This window comes from Lolium perenne, chromosome 7, assembly GCF_019359855.2.
Source record: "Lolium perenne isolate Kyuss_39 chromosome 7, Kyuss_2.0, whole genome shotgun sequence".
NCBI classification, from domain to species: domain Eukaryota; kingdom Viridiplantae; phylum Streptophyta; class Magnoliopsida; order Poales; family Poaceae; genus Lolium; species Lolium perenne.
In genome coordinates this window covers 241,503,148-241,515,281 of record NC_067250.2, presented here as the reverse complement: position 1 = coordinate 241,515,281, position 12,134 = coordinate 241,503,148, and the positions used below count along the sequence as shown (strand labels likewise).

The following is a 12,134-nucleotide window of genomic DNA, read 5'->3' as shown; positions in this document are numbered from 1 at the left end:
CAGATGTTTCCCTTAGCCTGCTGCGTGCTTTTGTAACTTGTAACCCATAGCTGCCCACCAAATTTTAGAAAATGAGTGTCTGGTTTACTGCAATTTCATTTGGTTGAATGAATGAAGACGGATCTGACGCGATGAACAACAATTTCTGGCCCATAGTCGACTTCGTGATGTCGCAGATGCATTATTCCTGATATACAACAAAGCAGGACCATCCGAGAGATACATATACTCATTAAACGAAATGAACTTAAAAGATTTGCTGCGAACCTTGAAGGGCATGTACCCTAATTACAGTTATGCATCAGAGGCCCGGTCTGTTTTTTATTGGCCGTCAGCAGCTCTTCTGCATCTAGATTTAGTCAAAAGGTTTTTTCTGGTTCTGCTTGCTGTATCAACATACAAAAAATCGCAGTAGTTGGTCTCAGGAACTCGATGATCGACACAAACTGCAATATCCGAGTACAAAGCTCCCATGGGCCTTCCACTGAAATAACAGCACATCCAGTGCAAATACAAGATCTATGCTGACTGAGAATTCACAACAAATAGGAGAGGACCTGCCACCACCAGAGGCACGGTAATTTTGCACATAGACCTGAAGCATTATGAGAACAGCGTCAGACCTCATCTTAGCTTGACAATTCAGCAAAAAAAGAGCAGTAGAACTTGCCTGCTACCGCTTGACCCATTGGAAGCTCTTTCTTGCCTTCGCCCTTCCACGCTTCTTCCTTTCAACCATTCGCGAATCTCTGGTTAAATGTCGAGCTGTTTGGAGAAACAATGACGAAGTCAGTCACTTTTGAAATGGAAAACAGCAATAAGGCAACTACATTGGCTAGAATGGATGCAGTCCAGGTTTCAAATTTTGCTTTTACCTGATTTGAGATATGGACGCAGTCCCAGCTCCCAATTCTGCAAAGCCCTGCTGATCCCTAGACGCACAACTCCAACTTGCTCTGCATTTCGGGAAAAGAAACCAAGCATGAAAGAGTGTTTTCTGTAATGGATTAGGTATGATCAATTCCATGTATAGTGTGTGTAAAAGTAAACCGTACACAATGGATAGAAAATCTGTACTGTGTAAAGTACAACAACTAATTAAAGGTGCAACGAATCAAATTGTTAAACATAAATACTTCAAAGATTACAAACATACTTCAAGTTCTAGGATCCTAAGAAACAATATATGGAAATATATGAACTCCATGATTAAGCTTTCAGCTTCTACATAAATAATTGAAAAGAAAGAAAACCGATAAGAGTATCAGTGCATCACACCATGTTGTATCCCGTTTGGAGTTCAGATTTTACATTTGCTACGTACTAATTCGTCGGAAATCCGCTTCTGATCCCGGGCACACATGATCCTGGTATCCCGACCCTTCAGCCACGTGAAGATTCCAACACTATCGTTGTATTCCATCTCTCAATCCATTTTCCTGTAAAGTAAGCGCAGAGACAATGGCCCACGTCTGTACTGCAGTTAATGCGGAGCATGCCGTTATCTCTACCGTCGTGAACTGGCTTTTGTTGATTCTATCTCCATATTCCCCACCAGCCCTTCTCCCCAGCTCAGCTTTTTTTTTTTTTTTGTGAGATCATCTTCTCCCCGAGCTGATAGACACAGTTTGCATCACTAATCGAACGGATGCGGCGGGCAGCTCCTCTTCATCATCGTTGGCAGCGGAGGCACAAGAAAATATGCCATGTCGCAGTGGAGCCGTGGAGGGTAGGGCGGTAGTCTGTGCCGGAGAGACAGCCGACGCCGGCTTTCCGGGGGGAGCAATCATATCAGCATGGAGTGGCCATCAGCAGGAGGCCACGGCTGGTCGGCTTCCACCTCGACCGGAAAGGTTGCCGAAACCATGGAGCCGGAGCGGAGGGCTGCCTCGTGAGGAGACGAGCAGTTCCTCGTCAAGGTCGCCATGGGGTGACGGCGGCACGGCAGGCCGCCGTCGTCCTTCCTTTTCGAATCGGAGGATGAGGCAGGAGGTTGCCTCCATGGCGGGCGTCCGCGGGCAGGAGGACCTGGCCCGTTCATCGTCGTCCTGGAGCTGGCACGTACTGGCCCTCGTCGCTGGGTTGACCTCGACTACGTCGCTGTCACCTGGCTTCGAGGGACATCGGGATGGAAAGAGAGAGGACGTGAAGGGGAAGCCGAATCCGATCGCGCAGCTGCTAGAGGAGACCGGTGGAGGCAGATCAAGCCGGCGGCGGCGCCGGCTCACCCCTAGTTGCTATGGTTGCTTTTGACCCTGAGCTTGAGCCAGAAACTTTATTACTCTATCAGGATTTTTTTTTTTTGAAACACTCTATCAGGATTCTTTAATTTTGTATACTACGGCATATGGACTATATATGGTCTAGCGGTACAGAAATTCCATCATCACTCCGTGAGTTCCCCGACCGTGTCCCCACATTAGGCCCACCGTATACTATACGATGTCCTGTTTTTTGGTGGGCTGTATTCATTCGAAGGCACACCATCCTATGCGTAAGTGAACCAATGAGAGAGCGGGACTAGATGCGCTCGAGAGCCAAATCGCCGTGCCCCTAATTCGTGTGTTATTTTACAGAAAACAAACCAACTATTATTTGTAAATTCTATTTAGGTGACAATGGTTAAAGATAAAACCATAAAGTTATTCCACAGAAGAAATGCTGGAGCGTGGTCAAGGGTGATTTCATGGCTGCCTTTGACAAGATGTACACGATGTGTGGCGCGGGTTCCAGGGTCTTAACCAGGCCCTACTAACTCTGCTGCCTAAGCGCCCTGATGCGGCTGCTTTGGGTGACTACCGGCCGATCAGCCTTATCCACATCTTCGCCAAGCTGGTGGCGAAGACGTTGGCTACCCGCCTGGCCCCCCGGATGGAATCTCTTGTGGATCGCAACCAGTGCGCGTTCATTCGCAGACGTTGCATCCATGACAACTTTATGTTGGTCCAGCAGACTGCTAGATTCCTCCATCGGGAAAAGCAGCCGAGAGTGATGCTCAAGCTGGATATTGCTCGCGCCTTCGACTCTGTTTCGTGGGGCTTCCTTCTGGAGATCCTGCGCAAACTCGGGTTCGGCCCTAGGTTTTGTGAGTTGGTGTCCATCCTGCTATCCACAGCAAGTACTAGGGTGTTGCTCAATGGCGAGCCAGGCCCCCCCATCTGGCATCGGAGGGGTCTGAGACAGGGAGATCCCCTGTCGCCATCACTGTTTGTTCTGGTGATGAACTCGCTCAACAAGCTCTTGGCGAAGGCCATCGAGCTGGGTGTCCTGAGGCGTCTTGCAAGACGAGACTTGATGACTTCGGTCTCCTTCTATGCAGACGACGTGGTGATCTTCTGTCACCCATATGAGACGGAGCTGCGAGCTGTCCGTGGTATCCTGGAGCTCTTTGGGATGGCCTCAGGGTTGCATACCAACTTCGCCAAATGTTCGGTATCCCCGATCGGGTGCTCGGATGAGGAGGCCGCTGGCGCTGCTGAGCGCATGGGTTGTCAACTAGCGCCGTTCCCGGTGAAGTACCTTGGCATACCACTGTCTATCAGGAGGTTGACGGCTGCCTCTTTCCAGCCTCTGGTAGACCGGATTGCCGACAAACTTCCCACTTGGAGGGCGACTATGATGCCAAGGGCGGGGCGTCTGACGCTTATTCGCTCGGTGCTCGCCGCGATCCCGCTGCACCAACTGTTGGTGTTGGGGGTCAACAAAACCGCTCTGAAGCAGGTCAACAAAATCCTGAGGGGCTTCCTCTGGGCCGGCAGAGCTGATGCCAATGGCGGGCATTGCCACGTCAATTGGGCACGGGTCTGTCGACCTTTGAGGCTTGGGGGCCTCGAGATTCCGGACCTAGCTCGCACTGCTACCAGCCTAAGGGTGAGGTGGATTTGGAGGATGCATACCGACCCCCTGCGACCTTGGCGCGGGCTGGACATGAACTTCTCGAAGACGGAGTTGGATGCCTTCGCGGTCTCCACCACCATGGTGATCGGGAACGGGGAATCCGCCCTCTTCTGGGAAGACAGATGGCTGGACGGCAAAGCCATGAAGGAGGTGGCGCCTGACGTATATGCGCTGGTACCAAAGCGCCGGAGAAAGGCGCGTACGGTCCGCCAAGCCCTGATGGACCGCTCTTGGATCGCTGACATAGTAGGGGCACCGAGCGCTCTGGCACTATGGCAGTACGTGCAGCTGTGGATGCGGCTCAGGGATACCCAACTCTCGGCGGATCCGGACAGGATGGTTTGGCGTTGGACGACGGATGGCCAGTACTCCTCCAGTTCCTGCTATGATGCCCTCTTCCAAGGGGCGATAATTGCAGGCTTCTGGAAGTTGAACTGGAAATCCTGGGCGCCGCCAAGAGTGAAATTCTTCTTGTGGCTGGCCTGTCTTGACAGGTGTTGGACGGGGGAGCGGCTGGCCAGACGGGGGTTGCCGCATACCCCCAACTGCCCGCTCTGCGACCAGTCCACGGAGACCATGCGCCATCTTCTCACAGGCTGCTCGTTCTCCAGGATGGTTTGGTTTGAGGTGCTGTCGTGGATCCGATCCACTTCAAGCCCTCCCATGGCTGAGGGCGACTTCGCGGAGTGGTGATCCTTGACGGTGCGGACCGCCCCTCGCCAGCTACGCAAAGGCACTTCGTCGGTTATCATGCTTACGGCATGGTGGATATGGAAGCATCGAAACGCGGTGGTCTTCGACAACGTGCGGCCTTCGGTGACGACCCTATTCAACGACATCGTGGCGGAAGCGCGGCAATGGGCGGACGCGGGAGCCCGGGGTGTGCGCCTTCTGCTCCCCTAGACTAGGTTTCCTTTTCTTGGGTCGAGTTGTACGGCGTGGTGTTCGTCCGGTTTCGGGCTTGTACATATAACCTTCTTTTCTATCAATGCATCGAAACGCAAGGCTTTTGCGTTTTCGCGAAAAAAATTCCACAGAAGAAAAAGAAATGGCGCAGCAGCTGAAGTTCCTGAACCTGAACCATATGAATTGGCGTTTTTTCTTTTGAACAAGAATTGGCGTTGGTTGAAACTGAGTTGCATGACAAGACCTGTTGGCGACGGAATTTACGATCATGCTTCGGGGTCGACGTACCTGGCAGAGATATTGGTGGCGGCGTCTGTTGAAGTTGGGACGGCATAGACCTGGTGGCGGCGTATCTCGCCGGCGATGCAGGACCAGCCTGATCTGCTGGCGGCGGCGGTCGCCTGCGATGCAGAAAAGGGCGGAGCTGGTGTCGGCGTCGCTCGCCTGTGATGCAGGATCAGGCCGATCCGGCGGCGGAGGCGGCGGCGGCAGCGGTCACCCTCGACGCACACGGGTCTGGATGTGGCGGCGGCGTTTCTGATCGATGTACACGGTCGCGTGAACTGCCTTCCATCACTTATCCAAATGTTGGGCCGGCCCGAATACAACTAGTTTTAGTTGTCTTGCTGGCTGACGGATCTAATTTAAATCGCTTAATCCGATTAATCCTAACCATTGCTTAAATCATACCTCTCCTCTTTTTAGCAGTGGTAAAAGGTACCGTAAAAGAAGCCAATAAAAGACATATGTGGTGACATGGCCAATTTTTGAAACTCCACAGCTCAAATTTTCAGCAAGTATTGTGTGGGTGTAGTAAGATTTGTGTGTATACGTGTCTCTAAAAAATAATACTCACCTTGCTCAGTTTAGGAATTTCAATTTCCTTTGTTTATTGGAGTTGTAAATTTATAGATTGCATTTAAAATGCTGAATATTTCGATGTGTACAAATTTTGCTTGTTACGAGTAAAGTGTGACTCTGCGGAACAAACTGAGCACCTTGGAAACCAGTAGAACGATACGGTTTCGCGAGAGTTCCAGGGAACAGAGCAACCAACACACTTACAACGAGGCCCCACATGCAGCCGCACATGAGATCACTGGCGTGTCCTCACGGCGCAGCAAACTCCACAAGGCCACAAAGCCCCGGAACAGAACAACAAAGCGTCACGCAACACAGCGGGAGCAGCAGCAGCTGGCGCCGTACGTGCCGCTTCCCCACGACCCAAGCCACCTTCGCATCACTCCTCTTCTCCAGCAACAAACTCCAGCGAAGCTCTCACGCCACCCGCCGCGTAGTTCAGCAACGCCATGGCCATGTCTCGCGCCGCCGCAGCGATCAGGCAACGGCGGAGCGGCCCGCTCCTGCCAGCGTCGAGGTCCATGGCGTCGCTGTTCGGCCACGTGGAGCCCGCCGCCAAGGACCCCATCCTCGGCGTCACCGAGGCCTTCCTCGCCGACCCTTCGCCGGACAAAGTGAACGTCGGCGTCGTACGTCTCTCTCTCTCTCTCTCTCTCTCTCTCTCGCTCTCTCTCTCTCCCGCATGTCCTGCTGTTTCTTGCCCTGTACCGGCTGCATGCTGATCGCAGGGGAACGATCTCTGGTTGAATTTCGCAGGGCGCGTACCGGGACGACAACGGGAAGCCCGTCGTGCTGGAGTGCGTGCGCGAGGCGGAGCGGCGCATCGCCGGGAGCACCAACATGTGAGATCTCGCTGTCCAGCTTTGCTCTGTATTATCACCTCTACTTTTCCCCCCATTAAGGCATTAATGCGCTTGTGGGAGCAGTTTTCTTGGTCCTGATGAATCAATTGATGAATTGACGTAGCCACAAGCTTTATTCATGATGACATATTGACATTGCCCTGCACTACTGTGATAGCTCAATTCCTACTTGTTTCTGGGACATTTTTCGCCACAAATATATCCAGCCAGCGTGGCTACTTTATTGATAGGATCATGACACGCTTTGAGCTGAGTGATTGTAATCAGGCCAACATTTCTGAAATCTTGCCAAAAGCCGGTCGTTCCGGTTACCACCGTGAAAACTTTATGCTCGACAAAATATACCAATATTCATATAATTTGCTCAAACTTATACATTCGTTTGACAAATCCCAATGGGTATTATGACAGGTATTTCCGAAAGCCGGTAATACCTGTGCCCACCGGTGTATTTTTTGCAACCGAGAAAACAAACCTTGATTCTAATACATCATTTGGAATTTTCAGTATATTTGTTTAGCAGCTTGACATTTTGCAGAGGATGATATTCAGAATTCCCAAGAATGAAAAACATGGGCTCACTTGGTTAGTTCTTCTCATATTTTCCTGGTGGAATTTGTAAAACAGGGAGTACCTTCCGATGGGAGGAAGCGCGAAGATGATCGATGAATCACTCAAGTTGGCTTATGGGGAGGATTCCGAGTTCATCAAGGACAAGAGGATTGCAGCCGTGCAGACTCTTTCAGGGACTGGTGCATGTCGCCTCTTTGCAGATTTTCAGAAACGGTTCTTGCCAGATTCACAGATATACATACCTACCCCTACATGGGCAAAGTAAGTTGGGATATATCTTATATGACTTGTGCACATTCCATGCATGCCATATCACCAATTTTTCGGGTACATGTCCAATGGGTTACCAAAAAAAAATCACCAAATTAAGTTTAGCGCACTTATTTAGCAAATGTTTCTGTTTAAGCATCCTTAAGACCGCGCCATTCAACAAACATCTATGAACTTCTGCAGTCATCACAATATTTGGAGGGACGCCCAGGTACCGCAAAGAACATTTGGCTACTACTATCCAGACACAAAAGGATTGGATTTTGCAGGCCTCATGAATGATATCAAGGTAATTTGCACAGGTTGTAAATTTATTTACAAGGATGCAGTATTCTTAGCTATTTCTCTAACAAGTACTCATATAATTGGCCTAGCTGAAATTTGGGCAATGAAAAACCTTCCATTTTTGTTGGGGACTGTCTTGTTGACAGTTCCTTATCTATAACTAATTCAGAGCTATGTTTTTCTTTCAATTGCCAGAATGCTCCAGATGGTTCCTTCTTTTTGCTTCATGCATGTGCTCACAATCCCACTGGGGTGGATCCTTCTGAGGAGCAATGGAGAGAGATATCTCATCAATTCAAGGTGCAAATGGCGACAAATTGCAGAATAGCCACGTGCTATTCTAGTATTCTTATATTCTGTTTTTTCTGAAGCTGAACAGTAGTATTCTTATATTCTTTATGAGTGCATGCTGATGTATTTTTCTTTCATACTTTTCAGTTGAAGAACCATTTCCCATTCTTTGACATGGCATACCAAGGATTTGCCAGTGGTGACCCTGAGAGAGATGCCAAGGCAATTCGGATCTTTCTTGAAGATGGGCATCAAATTGGATGCGCACAGTCCTATGCAAAAAACATGGGGCTTTATGGCCAAAGAGCAGGATGCCTTAGGTACTAAATTTTCCATGATAATTATCCTATTTCTTCCAAACTACAATTAACTTATTTCTTCTCAACTGCCTACCTTTTCTTTTAATTTCTATTTTCTCCAGCTACATGTCAGTCTTTGTGGTCCGTATGGAAATCGGGTTGATTACCTCTATTTGTCACTGTATTGATGATATGATGCCATGTATGTTTACTTTCTGAGCACTATGTATAGGCTTTTAGTGCTTTAAGTAGACTATGTTATAAAATGCTCTTGAAGAGTAAGTTTATCCTTGAAAGTCCAGTATTAGCCGTTGATTTCTCAAGTATTCCATTCGACTTAGTTTGAACATTCCCCCGTCCCATTCATTCGCTCAAACAAACTTTGTGACACTATAACCTACAACTCATGTATTTCCTAAGCCGTGGCCTGGTCTGCTTTATTTTAACTGCATTTTCAGTATTCTCTGTGACGATGAGATGCAAGCAGTTGCCGTGAAGAGCCAACTGCAACAGATTGCCAGACCTATGTACAGTAACCCACCACTGCATGGCGCACTAATTGTTTCCACAATCCTTGGTGATCCAGCCCTGAAAACATTATGGCTGAAAGAGGTCAAGGTAATCTGCACGATTGTTTTTCCTAAGTCATGAGTCTATAGTACTTCTGAAGTAAAAGTATTACTGAATCGTTTGATAACTATTAAACTCATGGATTCATTGTACTGTTTTAACTATTCTTTGTTGTCTCAGGGTATGGCTGATCGCATCATTGGAATGCGAAAAGCACTAAAGGAAAATCTTGAAAAGTTGGGTTCACCATTATCGTGGGAACATATTACTAATCAGGTAAACCCCCATCGGCATCTTTTCCAGTGCTACCTCTGCTACAGATTATAGCATGTTTTAATAGGCTATTTTTTTAGTAATACCAAAATATCTTATAATTTGGAACAGACGAAGTATCGCTGTGGCACTGGCACCTCACTGCCCACATGTAAATGCTAGTATATTGCACATTGCATGTAAGTGGCCCTCGTTAGAATGGAGTTTAGTTGCTGATTCATCAAAACAGTGTTACCTCTCTATATAAAGGGTAAATGGTTCCCACAAAAACTAGGATGTAAGCACTAAATATTGCTAGCACCGAGGGCGCAATGTATTGTTGGTTTGACACATCATATAACCTTTGGGGAAAAAATAAATTAGTCTTATGCTTCATAGAGGGAACATCACTGACCTTGCAACCTTCTAAGTTCTAAGGTGTTTTGGTACTGGAAAAATATGTTGTTTGAACAACACTTGTATTACGAGTTTGCATCCTGCATCACAGTAATTCAGTTTTGAATTTACTTTGGGCTTTGTATGTGACACAATTTATTGTCAATTATGATTTGATGTGAATTTTGGTATGCCATTTCATTGGCGGTGGTTAATAACTGTAATATAAAAGGAATGCTTTAATTTGGTGAACAGATTGGCATGTTCTGCTACAGTGGGATGACACCTGAACAAGTTGATCGTTTAACAAAAGAATTCCACATATACATGACTCGTAATGGCAGGATAAGGTATGGAGTTATCTAAGAAAATTATTAATTCTGATTTCGGGAAGCAGATCTCTGCATCTGATGAATGACGTGTCCCTAATTGTATTGGTGTTTCTCCTTCAGCATGGCTGGTGTAACAACAGGAAATGTCGCCTACTTGGCAAACGCTATTCATGAGGTCACCAAGCCAAAGTAAGATCTCTTTGTCCTGTCATCTTGGGAAATAAGAGGAACCTTTCAGCCTCATGTATCAAGTGGCTTGTAATTGTTTAAACCTTTTCTAACCACCACATGATGAGATCGAAAAATAAGTATGTTCAAATATAGCTATTTTTCTGAAACAACGTCCCATATTGTTGTGATTTATTGGTGTACGAATATATATTTATTTCTTTTAGCAGATGCACAAGCAGGACTACTTCATTTATAAGAATTAGACTGATCATATATTGCAGTTGCAGAGAATGTCCTAACACTGCAATGTCCCTTTTTCAAAATTAAATTAGGAGTATTTTGAGTTTCGGTGTGCAATTCATCTTATCATAGCGCTGACAAATGGTCGCTACTACACTGAGAATGGGAGCACTATAACTGACATGTTCAAGAGACAATATAGAAGCCAACACAATTAAATTTGAAAAACCCTGGACATATTATTGATAATGGTCTTTTTGAAGTGGTAGGTCCTCCTCCAGACCCATGAGAAAGCAGAACTGAAGTTTACAATTTACAACGCCAAAAACTGAAACCTTCTTTGGCCTGGCTGCTCAAATGCCAAGCTAGCTAGAGAAGGCCAACAGTAAGCTATAAACGTAGAATTGGTTATCGGAGAATCAGGTCTCAAAAGCCAAGCTAGCTCGGAGCTCCTATATGACGCCTAAAGCGCCAAATAGGGGCCTGACACCCTGACGTTTGTTTATCATGGGCCGCATTTGGCATGGCCCATTAACATGATTTTAAATTAAAAAATATATATTTATTTTTAGAATAGATAATCTTAAATTTGGAGAAATATATCTTATATTACAAATTAAACTGTTCACACAAGGTTAAAATTATTATTCAAAACCTTTAAAATAAATATTCATACAATTCAAAAACTGTTTGTGCAATTATGAATAACCGCTCCTGACTTTTCAAAAATGTTCATATGGGAGAACAATATTTTCTCAAATCACAATAATTGTTCACGGGGTTAAAAATATTCACTTATAACACGGTAAAAGTACTCTTGTGATTTAAAAAAATAGCAAGAAAACGTGAGCAGAGATGAAAATATAAAAGGAAGACCAAAACATAATAAAGAAAATAAGAAAATAAAGGAGGAAAACAAAAAAAAATAAAAAAAATAAAGAGAAGCTTATATAGGAACTAGGTAAAACATAGTATTGTTGTGGGCATCCTCGCTGTAACAGACGGCATTATATAGGAACTAGGTGAAACATAGTATGATTTAACTTTCCCTCTTATAAATCTAGTCGACATGCGATCTGGATCAAGCACAACACAGAAAAACATGATTTTTGCCCAGGTTTAGAGCGTAAGATGCGAAACCCCTACATCATGGATGTCTGATTTTGTTTAGCTTGAACAACATACACAAGGAGCTGAGACTCCCCTTCCTTCACCTCCGATACAGCTTTTTTTTCCTTCTTTCCCCGTGCCTCAACACTCTACTATGCGTCGGATCCTCCTTTTATACATATCTCAAGGGGACTCCAGGGACTCCACAGGAGTGGCATGCATGCTAGAAAAGTGGCGGACGGATACGTGAGGGAACGCGCGGCCGAGCCAATTCTCAACGGGAGAAAAGTGTCATAGCGCTTTGATGGGACGTCAAGGCCTTGTCCCATCATCGAGTGGTTGCGCGCAGAGCGGGAGGGAGCACAACACGGGTTGCGTCACGCCAGGGCCATCCGTCCTCTCCACGGAAGAAATGTCAGGCGTTCACACTCCCGGGAAGGGGCTTGCCCGAGGTCGGCGCACCCGCCTTGGTCAGAGGCTGCGCGAGAAACCTCCTCCCAGCGGGTGCCTCCCACGAACTACCGTCAGGGGCAAGCTGGCTTCGACGGTCTTTGTGCTTTTGGACTCCATGGAGGGCCGTAAAGACCCAAGTGTGCAGCGCAGTGAGAACCCCGGTTTCCACTTCATCGATGTCTACAACCTGCGAGGACGACAACAAAGCACGACACTCACATCGCCCTTGATGGTGAAGAAGGGACATAGGAGGGAAACAAGCTTGGCTTCTCGCTGACATCCCCTTGACGAACTAGTGCCAAGTAGCACCGGTGGGTGCTACACCGAAGATGACGGATGGCGTGGCGTCCCTATTGTCCCTTCCT

The 12,134-nt window shown here is 47.0% G+C and overlaps 2 protein-coding genes across 3 annotated transcripts; one reads left to right on the top strand and one right to left on the bottom strand.

The window, feature by feature from the left end:
- Positions 1 to 300: 300 nt before the first annotated feature.
- LOC127314099 (small ribosomal subunit protein uS9m) lies at positions 301 to 5,422 on the bottom strand. Of its 2 annotated transcripts, none has more exons than XM_051344569.2 (4): positions 5,092 to 5,422; positions 876 to 956; positions 678 to 765; positions 301 to 595 (listed from the first exon to the last, which is right to left on the bottom strand). In XM_051344569.2, the coding sequence occupies exons 1-4, from the start codon at positions 5,135 to 5,137 to the stop codon at positions 520 to 522; spliced, it is 291 nt and encodes a 96-aa protein (XP_051200529.1). In that variant the 5' UTR covers positions 5,138 to 5,422; the 3' UTR covers positions 301 to 519. The 2 variants fall into 2 exon arrangements, 1 of the variants encoding a protein (XP_051200529.1); XR_011748632.1 differs by having other exon boundaries at positions 304 to 595; positions 671 to 765.
- A 522-nt stretch (positions 5,423 to 5,944) lies between these two features.
- On the top strand, positions 5,945 to 10,201 carry LOC127314098 (aspartate aminotransferase, mitochondrial). Its single transcript, XM_051344568.2, has 10 exons — positions 5,945 to 6,293; positions 6,421 to 6,506; positions 7,155 to 7,361; positions 7,554 to 7,659; positions 7,851 to 7,955; positions 8,094 to 8,266; positions 8,704 to 8,863; positions 8,996 to 9,091; positions 9,719 to 9,813; positions 9,916 to 10,201. Exons 1-10 carry the CDS (start codon positions 6,114 to 6,116, stop codon positions 9,986 to 9,988), a joined length of 1,281 nt encoding a protein of 426 aa, XP_051200528.1. The 5' UTR covers positions 5,945 to 6,113; the 3' UTR covers positions 9,989 to 10,201.
- The last annotated feature ends 1,933 nt before the right edge of the window (positions 10,202 to 12,134 follow it).